The sequence below is a fragment of the Berkeleyomyces rouxiae genome (genome assembly GCF_048999995.1).
Source record: "Berkeleyomyces rouxiae strain 22BRR77 chromosome Unknown BrBRR77_ptg000005l, whole genome shotgun sequence".
Taxonomy (NCBI): Eukaryota; Fungi; Ascomycota; class Sordariomycetes; order Microascales; family Ceratocystidaceae; genus Berkeleyomyces; species Berkeleyomyces rouxiae.
In genome coordinates, this window is record NW_027396495.1 from 1,303,120 (window position 1) to 1,318,067 (window position 14,948).

The 14,948-nt window shown below is 55.6% G+C and overlaps 6 protein-coding genes across 6 annotated transcripts; 3 read left to right on the forward strand and 3 right to left on the reverse strand.

The window, feature by feature from the left end:
- Positions 1 to 893: 893 nt before the first annotated feature.
- On the reverse strand, positions 894 to 2,574 carry BROUX77_005486 (uncharacterized protein; the record flags this gene model as incomplete). The annotated part of the gene is made up of 3 exons (XM_073750364.1): positions 894 to 2,125; positions 2,190 to 2,356; positions 2,537 to 2,574. The coding sequence occupies 3 exons, from the start codon at positions 2,572 to 2,574 to the stop codon at positions 894 to 896; spliced, it is 1,437 nt and encodes a 478-aa protein (XP_073604372.1).
- A 776-nt stretch (positions 2,575 to 3,350) lies between these two features.
- On the forward strand, positions 3,351 to 3,836 carry BROUX77_005487 (uncharacterized protein; the record flags this gene model as incomplete). The annotated part of the gene is made up of 1 exon (XM_073750366.1): positions 3,351 to 3,836. One exon carries the CDS (start codon positions 3,351 to 3,353, stop codon positions 3,834 to 3,836), a length of 486 nt encoding a protein of 161 aa, XP_073604373.1.
- Positions 3,837 to 4,494: 658 nt separating this feature from the next.
- On the reverse strand, positions 4,495 to 6,321 carry BROUX77_005488 (uncharacterized protein; the record flags this gene model as incomplete). The annotated part of the gene is made up of 2 exons (XM_073750367.1): positions 4,495 to 6,152; positions 6,231 to 6,321. 2 exons carry the CDS (start codon positions 6,319 to 6,321, stop codon positions 4,495 to 4,497), a joined length of 1,749 nt encoding a protein of 582 aa, XP_073604374.1.
- A 1,857-nt stretch (positions 6,322 to 8,178) lies between these two features.
- Positions 8,179 to 9,340, forward strand: BROUX77_005489 (uncharacterized protein; the record flags this gene model as incomplete). Its single annotated transcript, XM_073750368.1, has 2 exons — positions 8,179 to 8,215; positions 8,289 to 9,340. 2 exons carry the CDS (start codon positions 8,179 to 8,181, stop codon positions 9,338 to 9,340), a joined length of 1,089 nt encoding a protein of 362 aa, XP_073604375.1.
- A 575-nt stretch (positions 9,341 to 9,915) lies between these two features.
- Positions 9,916 to 12,551, reverse strand: BROUX77_005490 (uncharacterized protein; the record flags this gene model as incomplete). Its single annotated transcript, XM_073750369.1, has 4 exons — positions 9,916 to 9,973; positions 10,051 to 12,074; positions 12,142 to 12,253; positions 12,340 to 12,551. 4 exons carry the CDS (start codon positions 12,549 to 12,551, stop codon positions 9,916 to 9,918), a joined length of 2,406 nt encoding a protein of 801 aa, XP_073604376.1.
- A 479-nt stretch (positions 12,552 to 13,030) lies between these two features.
- Positions 13,031 to 14,602, forward strand: BROUX77_005491 (uncharacterized protein; the record flags this gene model as incomplete). The annotated part of the gene is made up of 1 exon (XM_073750370.1): positions 13,031 to 14,602. The coding sequence occupies one exon, from the start codon at positions 13,031 to 13,033 to the stop codon at positions 14,600 to 14,602; it is 1,572 nt and encodes a 523-aa protein (XP_073604377.1).
- Positions 14,603 to 14,948: the final 346 nt, after the last annotated feature.

A 14,948-nucleotide genomic window follows, 5' to 3' on the forward strand; every position in this document is an offset into this window, starting at 1 on the left:
TAACGAGGCCATTCTCAAAACGCCCTGTCTCACCAAGAGAACAGAACAGAACACGCATTCATCCAGCACGCGACAGGGGCCCAAACCCGCTGATTGAGAGCGATAAACAGGGCGGGGCGGGGGCGGGGGCGGTTTTAATGCGTGGAAACGCCGAGCATCGTGAACATGATTGAATATGCTTCTTTGGCCCCATCCCATTCAAGGAGTCCTGCTGGCCGTTGTGGGTTATGGTGCACTCATTATCACAAAACTAGCACAGAACAGGATACTCGTATATCACTAAATAAGAGATCCTCTCACTAGGGTCCAGCCTCTTTGTTCCAAGCCACCCGGCTCCTTAGGCTCCACTTTAAACTGTGGCTGGAAAAGCCCAAGAAAAGGCAGGGACAGGGGCCACGACCAAGGGCCTGTGGCAAAAGGCACCAATGGCGTGCAAGATACAAAGAGCAAAAAGGTACGTACTCCATTTGTGTGTAAGCCCAATGCATGTGTGCATTGTAACCAACGACACAATGGCTGACCATAGTTGATATCTCCCTATTTTCCATCATTCCGTCACTGTGCCACACCGCTAGACTCAAGTACTAGTCGTGCTATAGCGGCCGGGGACTGCCACAGGGCTTTCTCCAAAGTGCCAAGCTGCCGGTGGTAGCCAAAAGGGATCCCATTCCGCTCACTCTGCGCCACACTCATTGGCGGACTTCAAGCCAATGCTAGTTCTTAGCGGCCAAGGAACACGCATCACCTATCCGGCTGGTCTGTTGCTATTTATATTCGACAAACATCCAGTAGTCAATAAACGCGGTTAATCTGATTATGTATGGCTAGTTAGCTACAACTACATGCCCCATTGAAACATCCCCATGTGCTCGACCCTCCGCAACACGGTTGCTTTATCCAAACTTCTTCTCAAACTTCCGCAGCATTCCCGTGACGCCCTTTTCTAGCCGAGCCGTCTTCCCCTCCAGACTGAGTTTTCCTCCGCCCAGAACACCAGGCTTGCTTTGCGGTTGCGGTTGCGGTTGCGGCTGTGGCTGCGGCTGTGGCTGGACTGGGTGCGGAGTGGCAGTTGGTTGATAGGGCTGTTGCTGCTGATGTGCCATATAATCGGCGGTAAGAGGAGGAGACGCAAGCGGAGCCGGAGCCGGGACTGAAGTCGAGGCCGGCACAAAGGCTGGCGTTGGGCCTGGTGCAGCAGCCGGTTGCACCACATTGCCATTTTGTTCTCCCGAACTGGGGAAGTTTTGCGGGAGGACAGATGGGTTGTAAGACGCAGACATCGTGGTTGAGACAGGTGCCACTTGGGGTGCTGGGGCGGAGGGCGGCGGCGGAGGGGGAGGGGGCGGAACCGAGATGTACGGACTCGACGACACCGTGCCTGGGCGGGTCATCCCGCTTTGCGGCGGAGGAGCAAAGCCCATCATGCCGACAGGCGCAAACCCGGGGCTTGCCACGCCGTTGGCAGCCGGGTGGTTAGCAGGCAGACGGAAGCCAGGCGTGAACGGACTTTGCTGATAGTCAACCGCCATCGCCGCGGCCAGGGGATTCGCGACGCCATCATCCTCCGGCGGCGGCGGCGTCTTTTCGCGAGTCATGTGTTGTTCCGGGGCTGCGGGTGCGGCAGGATTGTACGCCATGGGTACGAACACCGGCGCCGGCGCAGCGGCCGAGCCAGTAGACAGGGTGGAGGTGGCGGCGCCTGAGCCAACCACAAAGGATTCGGCGGACACCACCGATAACGGCGACACGGCCGAGCTCACGGCTGAAGGCCCCCCCGGCGGCGGCCCGGGAATCGAAATCGGCGCGACGTAGGCGGTCTCTGCTATGACGGTGTTTTCCAGCTTTTGCACGATTGGGCTGATGGCGGCTGAAGGAGGGCCTGGCTCGTCTTGCACATCAATCTGTGAACTAGGAAGAATGCGCCGCAGATTATTAAGGAACTGCAAGGCATCGTTTTGCGTCCAAAAGTAAATATCAAGCGAGTGAAGCTTGTAGTGATACTTGTTCTGGTTCTGGGGGTCATAGGTTGGCAAATGCCATTCCTGGGTGCCGGCTATGTCCCCGACTGTGAGCGTGACCACGCAGGAGCGGCGATATGAATAGGCCACATGAGTAAGATCCAGAACTGAGACAACATCGAGGGTTATTCATCAAAAGCCAGCCAACATACAAGAGATGGGAAAACTTACAGCCCTCAAACGCATCTTGATCCTCGGTGCCTACATGATTGGCTATTTCAATACGTGCCCGGCGAGACGACGCATTCTCAAAAAGGTACACATAAGACGCTTTGTCAAACCGATGATGGCGGGGCACGACAGAGGGATCGCCATAAAAGTAGTGGACATCGCCAAAGCTAGAACGAAAGGCGCAGTGTAAGTGAGTGAGCCACCTCTTGGCGGCGCTGATATTGCAGGTTGCCTATGGCCATAGACCATGGCCGCTGTAACAAGAAGCGGCCTGGAAGAACGGCTACCGCTGCAAAGATGCAGGTGGACGTCATGAGCAGAGAGACATGGACAAGGAGAAGACTTACAGCGTTGCCACGTTCTCTTCGCCTGGATTGGCCGCCATGGTTGTGAGGTTGGCGATGTTTTCCAAACGTGGAGCTGGGCTGGAAGAAAGTATGCAGCGAGCAAGTTCCACCGGCAATGCGACCTGGAGCGAGTCAAGACAGCCCTGTGAATCTATCTGCAAGCTCTATTTATATAGATGCGGCCGTGCATAGAAGGTGTTGGAGGTGAAGAGGGGGAGGAAGTCGAGGCGAGAAAATGAGTTGTGGAAATTCCTCAACGCTCAGCAGACGCAAAGAAAAAAAAGGATTCTGCCCCCTTCCCCTCTCTTTTCCCCCGGCCACCGCTTCACTGTGACGCCTTCCCGTCCATTGGCTTTGCGGCTGTCTGCAGCTCCTCGAATCTGTCGTTCATCGTTGTTAGTGATCATGGGCCCGGCGCTTAAACCAAGCTCGCCACTGGCCAATCACAGCGCGTGAGGCTTACCCCACCAAACCGGCTTAGTCATCGACAACACCTAGAAAAATTTGGGTGTAACTTGGCACTGAGGTATCACGACGACCAACGACGAGGCAAAGCAGATCCCAGCCGACTGTTTTTTGGGTTTCACGCTGTTTCGAGCAGGAATTGCATTGCCAGGCGCGCTCCAAAGGCCTCTCAAACTAATTTTCCAGCCGCATTATCCAGTGTGTGCCGCCCACTGGTGAATTGCCCTTGCTTTTCAGCAACCAGCCTTGCCTATCTGCACCGCAGGCCGACTCCGATCCTCCGACCGCCCACGCCAACAACCTCCTCTGAAAAAAAAAAGACGGGTGACCACTCGCACCGACCGTGAAAATGGGTATCCCTTCGATCCCGAAAATGTGCTCGCACCTGCAGAACGCGTGTCGGGCACGCCTGGCCATGACCTCGATCCCCAACACCAAGTACAACCTCAAACTGGCACTCGCGCTGCACCGCCACGGCTTCATCCGCTCGGTGACGCGCGGCGGCATGAAGCCGCCGAGTCCCGAGGCCATCACCACCGAGGCGCCCGAGCCCGTCACACACTTCAACGTCGCCACGCGCCGGCTCTGGCTGGGCCTCAAGTACCTCGACGACAACGCCGTCATGAGCAATCTGACGTCGCTTAGCACATCCAAGCGCTGGATGACGGTGTCGCTCGGCGAGCTGCACAGATTGACCCGCGGTCTGCCCGCCAACCAGATCCCCGGCCTCAACATTGGCGAATCCCTCTTCCTGACGACCGACATTGGTGTGCTGGAGAGTCGCGAGGCGATTGAAATGCGCAGAGGGGGTCTCTTGCTTTGCCGAGTATCATGAGCCACGTGACTCGGCTGAGTTCTTTGTGGATATCTGGAGGATATACCGTCTATCTTGCCGGAGCTTTGCTTTTTCATGACCATAAAACTCCAAACTCGCTGAGCCATGTCGTTACTACATCGACATCCGCGGTCCGTCCAGCAGGAATTGAAGGAAGGAGAAGGGAGGGGAGAAAATGACACATGAGCAGGATAGACATGAAGTCGTGGCTGCTCTCGGTCTCGACACGTTTTGGCTTTGTGAAATTTTATATTGTACAATACAACCAGTTATGTTTCTACTAGATCAACAAGTTCAAGCACACATTTTTTTGCTTCTCATCGACTGTGGCTAGTAGTTAGTACGTAGATGATACAGAAACACGGGAAAATAAGCCAAAAAAAAAAAGAAATGCAAATACCAAGTATTAATGAAGAACAAGGCATGTTATCTAACTACTAGCTAAGGGCAGGACCAAAACGTCAGGAAACACAAGCTGAGCAAACAAAAAATAAATCACAACATGGTACAGGATAATGACAGATGCTGAGCCCCTTGTATACGCCACGCTACTAAGACAAAACAAAATGAATCGGGTGAGGAGAAAAAGAAAGATTGGGGAGGCCAACTCATGAGATGGCGCCCAACTGGTAAAGCACAGCAAGCAGCAAGACGCCGTCTAGTAGGTTTCAAAATCTTGCAGCTCAATGGGCTTGGTGGGCACGCCAAAAACGTCGCCATCGGCAGCAGTGCTCTCCTGCTTCTCGAGTCCAAGGTTAGTCTTGACGTCTTGGAGCGCAGCAGTAGTGCTATCCAGCAAGTGCTCAATGGGCTCCTGCGAGTGCAAAGGTTCCATGGCCTCGTGCGGCGTGACAGTGCTTGCTTCCAGGGAAGGTAGGGCCTCTGGTGTTTTGGGAATATCGGCGTCAGAGACAGCTCCGTCCGAGCCTCCGTGGGCGTGGGCGCAGTCGTTTTGGTTGGACTCGCTTGTAGACACGGGGGAAGGCTCTGAGTCGGAAATCACTGTCGCCTTAAGCTCTACCGTCATCTTTTCAACTTCGGGGTAGTCAATGGGGCCAGTGGTTGGGCCAGAGCTAAGATCGTCAATCTTGAAAGTCGGACTGACAATTGGCGGCGTGCGGTTCAGGCAAGCTGGGCTCGCCATACGCGAAAGGGGGCGTGGTACTCTTTGTGCGCTAGGCGTACTACGGTCCCGGCGAGTGCCGCTCCGAGTGGCAGGTCGGCGCGGGGTGGTGTTGTTCTTGCGCGGGGGAGTCACGGGGGCCTTTTCTGTAACCTTGGACTGAGAGCTCTGGGTCGGCCGCATCATGCGAGCAAGGAAGCCTTCGTCGACGTCCTTGGGTGGTTGGCGCACACTGGAGTCCTTCTTCTTGGGAGGGAGTCCGAGACTCGGGCGCTGATTCTTGACGTCTAGGCTAGAAGGCAAACGACGGAGGGTTGGCGCAACAGACCTCGCCCGACTGGCTGATCGCTCGTCTGTTTTAGTGGCCGATGATCTAGCAGCAGTTCGCAGGTCGCTGAAGCTTGCCTTGCCTGTGCGTGAGATGGAGGAAGCTGGCTCGGCAACAAGTTTCGAGGTGGTGGTTTGCCGAGTTGGTGATCTCGATGCAGGGGCAGGTCTGGAAGAGTGTTTGGCGTGGGCCGAGGGCGGCTTTCGACTCTGAGACGGGGCACTCTGTGACTGAGCAGGAGGCTGCGTCTTTGGCGCCGGTGTTTTGGATCTGGGCGGATGGGCAGCGGTTCTTTTCACGGGTTCCCGAGCTTCTCTTACTGCAGATTTCTTTGGCGGGTTAAGAACCGTGGGCGACTTTGAAGTCTTGGCTGCACTAGTCGACGAGGTCTTGACAGTCAAATTGGCGCCCTCTTTGGAAGGCTTGGCCGAGGTCTCCTTTGCAGCCGCATGCTTGGCCGTGGCCTGCTTAGCATTCTTGGGGTTTTCCTTTTTAGAGGACGCTTGCTTGGGGGCTGGACCCGGCTTGTGGCCTTCGGCAGCGGTCGTGTCCTTGACCAAAATCGGCGGAGGGCTGGATTGTTTGTCCACGGCTGCTGGCAGTTTGGAGACAGTTGGCTCGGATGCTTTGGCCGGCTCCGGCTTTTGTTGTGGCGTAGCAATTTTCTTGGGCTCTGGCTGCTTATCAAGAACAGGCGTAGTTGGGGCGGCAATGGCGGCAGGAGGCGGAGCGGCAGAGGAGGATGTGGAGGTCTTTGTTGACTCAATGCTGGATTCCCGTTGAAGGCCGATTCTACCGTCCTTTTCCACGGCAATAAAGTTGGTTCGGATTTTCGACAAAGGTCTCGGGGACTCGCTGGTCAGGGCTATGATCCGCAGATGTATCCAGTTAGTCGTTGGCTAGCCGTGTTTTCTTGGTCCTAGGGTCCGGGAGGAGGACTTACGCAGTGCCAGAACAGGAGATCTCCCTCGATCAGGCGAGCCGGAGTCGCCCTTGCTCTCGAACATGGCACGGAGATTCTTGACTTGACTCATGTTTGCGGATGACGGAGCTCGATGGGGCCTGGCAGGCGGGAGACGGACGGCTGCTCGATGGCGGTGCACAATAGGGCGGGAGGGTTTTGAGGCGAGAGGTTGTTTGCGTAGGATCGAGGTCGAGGCCGAAGCCTAGTCGCATAGGAGATGCAGCCGCCAAGAAAGTGAGAGACGCTGGTGCTGGCAGATAGGAGAGTAGCGATGATTGGAAGGTTGTCGATATCAGATGGTCGATGGCGCTCTCGGCGGGAGCTTGTGGGCGCAACAGGAGAGCGGAGGGCAGAGAAGATGGCAAGATAATAGAATAACAATAGCAATGCCAGCACAGAGAAGAAGCGGTCAGACTGCAGCAGTGCGTCGTTCCAGGAAAAAAAAATCTGCTTGACAGGTAAGAATAAAGTAAAAGTAGACACGCCGTCCGGGTTGAAAATAGCAGCGAGCAAAGGGAGGAAATTGGAGGAGCTGTCTCTGTCTCTCGCTGCAAGATGCGCGCTGGGCTGGTCTGTGATAAAAATAAATAAAGCCAGAGAGCACGGGCGTCGCCGTGGGCTGTTTAGGGTCTTGAAGGTCTTTTGGGGGGGAGGGGGGATGTTTGATCGCTAAAGAGGGTGGGATGGGGGTGTTCGGGGCGGGTTCCAGAAGGCAGCGCTGGGGCTTAGGGGGAGTTTGTAGAGGGAGGACAGAGGGTTCTGAGGTCTTGGGGGACGCTAGAAGGCAGCACTAGACCTTAGGGGCAGCCTGTAGAACAACGACAGAGGGTTCCAAAATCTCACCTATAGAACCCCCAAATCAAAGACACGGCAAAACTCAAAGAAATAAACGACAGGCTCACGATACACGGCAGAAGGAGATGGAAATGAAGGGAAGCGGAAAAAAGGAGTGGCTCGCTCTGCACACAAATCAAATCCAAACAACAACAGCTTCCAGGCACAAAGAAGCAAAGAAGAGCGCCCGGTTGCCATGGAGCAAGTCTCAAGTGCGCCAGAAGCGAAAACGAACCGAACCCAGATGCCGGCTTAAACAGAGACGATGCACAGAGCGCATATTGCTGGGGATAAATTACAGCTGCAGTCTGGAGGCACATAACGACACATATCTACAGACATAAACAAGCACAAGGCCTGCACAAATGGCCGCGCGAAATGAAGACCGGCCGGGGATCTCATAACTCTCCCCTCTCATCCTCCTCACAAAGGAACCCAGGCTAATGCAACCAAGTGGATGATGTAATTAATATCCAGGGACAACTGCTCTTGGTCTTGGTGCCCCTGGCCTGCCGGCACAGGGATGCCGCAGTCCCAGGCCAGGGCTTGTTGCCTCGCACTTTAGACTGGCGACCTTAGACCTCTTAGAGTGAGTGCACAAAAACTGCCAGCTTGCAGATCTTGAGCACTGGCACGTTCCAAAGGGCAGGCCACGACTCGATTGGCGATTCTGCAAGTATGGTCTACTTATAGTTGGTCACATATAACTGGAAGTAGTTGGCATGTCTCGTCACAACGAGAGCGAACCAAAGTCAATCTGCCGCATCGCCACGGCACGACACCTCATCGGCAACACTTCGTCAAGCCCTCGCTAAAGGCCGTCCGCCAATGGGTGGCCCATAACCCGTTTCACACACAGCTGAAACCCGACGTTGGCTCACTTTCATAACCCTACTGACCCTAGATCCCCACCGATTAACCCCCGACTCGTTAACCCTCGTCCCAGATTTATGGGTCCGGGACCGGAGAGCCTTGACTAGGAGAGCTTCCTGAAGCTTTTTTTTTTGCTTTTGCATGTGTCTTGGCTGCTCGCTTGGATTCCCGACTCAGCCCGATTCACCCACTCACCGACCATTGACCCAAGGCATTCAAAATGGCTGCCCGTGCTGCTTCTCGTACCCTCAGAATTGGTGAGTTGAGTTGCGGCCCCGGTGTCTGGACAATGTGACACTCGCCCACTAACTGCTCGGCCCTTTGTTATAGGCCTGATCCCCGGCGACGGCATCGGCCGTGAGGTCATCCCCGCCGGCCGCCGCATCCTGGAGGCCCTCCCCGCGTCGCTGGGTCTCAAGTTCGACTTTGTCAACCTGGAGGCTGGCTGGGAGACTTTCCAGAAGACCGGCGTGGCTCTGCCTGACAAGACCGTCGAGGTGCTCAAGGCCGAGTGTGACGGTGCGCTTTTTGGCGCCGTCAGCTCGCCCACCACTGCCGTCAAGGGCTACTCGTCGCCCATTGTCGCTCTGCGCAAGAAGCTGGACCTCTACGCCAACGTGCGCCCCGTCAAGTCCGTCAAGTCCGACGCCAAGCACATCGACATGGTCATTGTCCGCGAGAACACCGAGGACCTGTACGTCAAGGACGAGCGCACCTTTGACGGCCCCAACGGCCAGGGCAAGGTTGCCGAGGCCATCAAGCGCATCTCCGAAAAGGCCTCGTTCCGCATTGCTGCCATGGCCGGCGAGATTGCCCTGCGCCGCCAGAAGATCCGCGACACCGGTGCCGCCAGCATCCACCAGAGTTCTCTGGTGACCGTCACCCACAAGTCCAACGTCCTGTCGCAGACCGACGGCCTGTTCCGCACCACCGCCCGCTCTGCTCTCGCCGACCCCAAGTTCGCCAGCGTTGCTGTCGAGGAGCAGATAGTCGACTCCATGGTTTACAAGCTGTTCCGCCAGCCCGAGGCCTACGACGTCATCGTCGCTCCCAATCTGTACGGCGACATTCTGTCTGACGGCGCTGCGGCTCTTGTCGGCTCGCTGGGCCTGGTTCCCAGTGCCAACGTCGGCGAGAACTTTGCCATTGGCGAGCCTTGCCACGGCTCTGCTCCCGACATCATGGGCCAGGGAATCGCTAACCCTATCGCTACCCTGCGCTCTGCCGCTGTCATGCTGGAGTTCCTGAACGAGGAGGCCGCCGCTGCCAAGATTTACGCTGCTGTCGATGCTAACCTTGAGGAGGGCAAGCTTCTGTCCCCTGATCTAGGTGGCTCGGCCTCTACCGAGGAGGTCGTCGCTGATGTCCTGAGACGTCTGTAATTCTGTGAAAATAGCATCTACGGTGGAACTGTTATGAATTATACTGTGTAACAACATTTGTACTACCACGTACTGACACTGATTCCAAGAAAAAAAAAACATCACTATACTTGATCTGTGATTTAAATTGGAGTTTCAAACTCTTCTTTCACCTTGTAGAAAAAAACAACATGAAAGAAATTGGAGTGAAAGACATGCTTTTATAGTGTACACAGTAGACACTACGATCTGATCTGATCTGATCTGTGTACAAACTGGCTAATCAAAAGTCAAAAGGAGAAACATGAAATCCCCAGCGCTGGAAGATGGGAGCTTACGCCTTGCTGTAAATGCAGTAAAAGAGAGCGGCTTCTATATTCGAAGGAAACTCGGATCAATATCGTGACAATATGGTACATGCGAGGCCGTGTATCAGTACATCAGCTCGGAATTATGACGTAGGGCGCAGGGAGGGAAAGAGAGAGAGAGAGAGAAAAAAAGGCTCTACAAGAAACGAGCCCAGCCAATGTAAAAGTGGTTTCAAGGTGCGCAACCAAAAAAGAAGAAAGTGTAAAAACAAAAAGCACGAAGCTGCTTTATTTCTGATTACGCTTGGCTTCGAGCTCTTTCTGGTATTTGAGCATGAGTTCCTTTCTATAGAATCAGTTAGTATAAGCGACAAGACGGATACGGTATACGGCAATGATGACAATGATGGTGGTAGTACGTACTGGAGGTGAGGGGGAGCGGCAGCGTAGTGGCTGAACTCCATGTTGAATTCACCCTTGCCCTGTGTAGCAGCACGCAGTTGAGTGCTGAAGCCAAACATGGAATTAAGAGAGCAGTCGGCAATGATGGTGAAATCCTCGGTGCCAATCTCAGTGTCGTTGATGGTCGCGTTGCGCTTGTTGAGGAGCATGAGAACATTACCCTGGAACTCGTTGGGCGCAGTGATGGTGGTCTTCATCAGAGGCTCCAGAACCTGGCCGCCCGACTCCTTGAAGGCCTTTTCAAAGGCAAACTGAGTGGCCTGGCTAAAGGCGTAATCCGACGAATCGGTCACGTGGGTAGCACCATCGTTGACGACCATCTTGACACCCAGCACCTTGTGGCCTAGCAGGGGACCCTTTTCACAGGACAGTTCGAAGCCCTTGCCGCAAGCACTAATGAACTTTTCGGGGATGGCTCCACCAACGACCTGCTGGTCAAAGACATTCTCGTCCGACTCGGCCGGCTCGATCCAGCCGGCAACGCGGGCAAAGTCACCAGGGCCACCGCTCTGGCGCTTGAGGAGGTAGTCAAAGTCGGCCTTGCCGGAAATAGTCTCACGGTAGGCAACACGAGGCTGTCCAGTGACGCAGTCGACCTTGTACTCACGGCGAAGACGCTCAACGTAAATCTCCAGGTGAAGTTCTCCCATGCCCGAAATAATGGTCTCTTCACTCTCAGGATCAACGTGAAGGCGGAAAGTGGGATCCTCACGCTGGAAACGGTTCATGGCCTTGGAGAAGCTGTCGGCATCGCTGCTCTTCTTGGGCTTGATTGACAAGGACATGACAGCGTCAGGAACAAACATGGAGGTCATGGTGTAGGGGAGGTTTCCATCGGTGAAAGTGTCACCAGAGGCACAGTCAACACCAAAGACGGCGCAAATCTCACCGGCTCCAATCTCATTGACATCCTCCATTTCATTGGAGTGCATGCGGACAATGCGAGGAATGCGGACCTTTTTGTTGGTGCGCGAGTTGAACAGGTAGCTAGACTTGCGAAGCTTGCCCTGGTAAACACGCATGTAGGTCAGCTGGCCGTAATTGTTCTCCTCAAGCTTGAAGGCCAATCCAACAAAGGGCAGCGAGTTGTAGGGAACCAGGCCAACTTCCTTTTCGCCCTGCGAGCGATCAAGGGCAAGGTTAGGAACTTCGGAGGGGTTGGGAAGGTAGTCGCAGGCAGCATCAAGAACGGGTTGGATGCCCTTGTCAGCCAGAGCAGAGCCCATGAGAACGGGAGAGAACTTGAGGTTGATGGTTGAGCGGCGGATGGCAGCCTGAATTTGCTCCTTGGTAGGTTCCTGCTCCTCAAGGAACAGCTCGGCCATCTCGTCGTCAACATCAGCCAGCTTCTCAATCAGCTCCTGGCGCTTCTGGGTGGCCAGTTCAACTAGCGCAGGGGGGATGGTAGCTGAGCGGCGGACCTTGGTACCACGGGGGCCCTCGAAGTAGATGGACTCCATTTCAATCAAGTCGACGACACCCTGGAACTCATCCTCGGCGCCAATGGGGATTTGGATAGCAGCGGCGGGAATCTTGAGCTTGCTGTTGATCTGCTCAACGGCCTTCCAGGGGTTGGCACCCATGCGGTCCATCTTGTTGACAAAGCTGATACGGGGGACGTTGTAGCGCTTCATCTGGCGATCGACAGTGATGGTCTGGGACTGCACGCCGCTGACAGCGCAGAGAATCATGACGGCTCCATCCAGAACACGCAGCGCACGCTCAACCTCGATGGTAAAGTCAATGTGGCCAGGGGTATCAATCAGGTTGACGTGGTACTGCTGCTCCTCGCCGTCCTCAACCTTGGCCCAGTCGGCAAAGGTAGCAGCCGACTGGATGGTGATGCCCTTTTCACGCTCGAGATCCATGGAGTCCATCTTGGCACCAACACTGTCACGGCCACGGACTTCGTGAATAGCCTTGATTCTTCCAGTGTAGAACAGAACTCGCTCGGTAACGGTAGTCTTGCCACTGTCGATGTGGGCCTATCAACGTAGACAAGTGGTTAGTAGGGGCTTGGGAGAGAGGAGCGGAACAGAGAGCAATACATACAGCAATACCAATGTTGCGCACGCGAGACAGGCGTTTGGCCTCTTCGGGGCTCATCTTGGCTGCGACAGCCTCAGGGGTGAGGTTGGCGGAGTCGGCCTGAGCCATGCGCAGACTACATTGGGAGCAGAAGACGTGTTAGTGCTGGTTTTTAACAGAGTCATTGGCTGCTCGTAGCAATTCAGAGGGCGCAAAGCATACGCTTCCTGGGCCGCTATGGAGCCCAGCACTCTGGTGGTGCTGAGCATGCGACGGCCGGGGCTGTCGGAAAGCCGGGTGTTGGCCGGGGCCGACTGAGGGCCGGGGAGGGCGCGGGCGGCCGACAACAGGCGGGCCGGCTGGTTCCGCAAGGGACTGAATGACGAGGCAGGGCCGGAGGCCTGCAGCGCCCGCGAGATGCGAAGAACCCGCATTGTGGCAGAAGTGAACAAGAGCGGGTTGGTTAAGGGTCAAGAGCAAATTGTAGAGGTGACGCCGAAAATCAAAAATCGAAAATACACAAAAAAAAAATTCATGTGCCTGCAAGTGGTGCTTGGATTCGCCGCCGCTCTGGTTGGGTGCAGCCAGCGTCTAAATGCAGAAGGCGCGAAAGCCTGTGGGTTCAGCCGAGATTTAGCCGAATGACCCCCATCGCCGGCTTTCTCCAAAGTTTTCAACGACGGCCCCGGCACGCAGACGAGCCGCCTGCCATTGCTTCCACCACTCACGCAAATCTTGTGCTGCGCGGGCTGCACCTTTGGCCTGCCGAGTCTCCGATCTTGCTCACCGCCCCGCCGCGCTCCTCCGCCCTCTCGCGCCACTCCGGGCTGACAGCGATGCCGTTCTTTTGAGCCTGCTCGCCCGCGATTCTTACTCATCAACCCACCGACATGCATCGCTTATGCCGTCCATCATGACCCTTTCTCTGAAACTGGCTGCCCCGTGCCGACGCCCAGCCATGTTCACCAGAGTTGCTGTTCTGTCCTCCCGCGCCACCGCCGTCTCGCGTCCAGCCGCCGGTCTCGCACGCCACACCCCGGTCCGCCTGCTGTCCCGCAGCGCCACACGCAGCTCCGGCTTCTCAGCTGCCATGACAGCGGCGCCTGGCCGGCTTGATTCGTCCTTCTTCAATACCAGCAGCGTGCGCTTGCTTGTGCCCAATGCCTTTGCTCTCCCGTCCCGCTGTGTCGGGGCCAAGCTTCAGACTCGGCCGCTCACACAGACGCCAACACCGCTCCTCGATTCAAACAAAGACGTACACCATCAATCACAGCCCTCCGACCTCTTACCACACCGCCGGCGACAACTAGAACGCCGAAAGGCCGCCGCTGCAGCTGCCGCCGCCAACATCAACGCCGACGCTGATTCTGGAGTTGCCCCTTCGCATATGCCTCCTGATGCCTCGTCTCTACTGACTACCACAGCATCCAAGCAGCCCCAATCGTCGGCTCGACGACTTTTCTCTCTCTTCATGGCTCTATCAAAGCCGCGACTTACTGTACTTGTCGTGCTCACGGCCATGGTCCCATATGCACTGTACCCGGTGCCCGCTTTTCTAAGCCCTACCATGACCGATACCCCCTCATTAAGCACATTAACCCTTTTGTTCTTGACGACGGGCACCTTTCTCTGCTCTGCCTCAGCAAACACACTCAACATGCTGTACGAGCCCAAGACTGACGCTTTAATGACGCGCACTCGCAACCGGCCCCTTGTTCGCCGTCTCCTGTCGACGCGGGCTGCTGTGGCATTTGCCGTCGTCTCGGCTCTGACGGGAAGTGGTCTGCTCTACTATGGCGTGAACCCCACCGTCGCCTTCCTCGGCGCATCCAACATTGCCATCTATGCCGGGATTTACACGCCGTTCAAGGCTCTTACTGCTGCGAATACTTGGGTGGGCGCCATTGTCGGCGGTATCCCCCCTCTAATGGGATGGGCCGCCGCTGCCGGCGAAAGCGCTACAGGCGATGGCTCCTGGAAGGAACTTTTATTTGCCAACGACGGAAGCTCTGTTGGCGGGTGGCTCTTGGCCAGTCTTTTATTCGCTTGGCAATTCCCTCACTTCATGGCCCTGTCGTGGTCCATCCGTGAGGAATACAAGGCCGCCGGCCTTCGCATGCTAAGCTGGACGAACCCTGCTCGCAATGGCAGAGTAGCTCTGCGCTACAGCTTGATCTTCTTCCCCATCTGCTGGGGTCTGTGTGCAGCCGGTGTGACGGACTGGAGCTACGCCGTGACCAGCACCCCCATCAACGGCTGGCTGGCGTGGCAGGCCTTCCGCTTCTGGAGAGAGCAGGGCTACAAGGGCACTGCCCGTGGTCTATTCTGGGCCAGTGTATGGCATCTCCCAGGTGTTCTTGTTTTGGCGCTTGCGCAGAAAAAGGGCATGTGGTCTCGTATCTGGAAGAGTATTGTGGGAGAGGCGGATGATGACGAGTGGGAAGACGAAGTGCTCGACTCGCCTGTCCCGGAACAAAAGCGCTAAGAAGCTCGGCTTCTGCCGTGTGTCAGTTCCGGCATAGCCGTTAGTGCATGGCATGTGTATTACAGCCATGTGTGTATCATAACTTGAAAAGTGACCTACGCCCGAAACAACCCATGGCATGCATCACTCATCTACTGTACCTATAACTACATAAATCAAAGTTTCAAAGATGCAGCCATTGTATATTTCTGCGTGATGCTCAAGCGCCTGTAAGAGAACCCGAGAGCTGTTCTGTACCTGCAAAAGTTCAATTCCCAAACTCCTTAATTCAAAGTATCACTCAGCAGTAACGCCAGCCCTTCCCAAAGCACAGCCCATACCCCCCTAAGGCCTCACTAAGTAACTA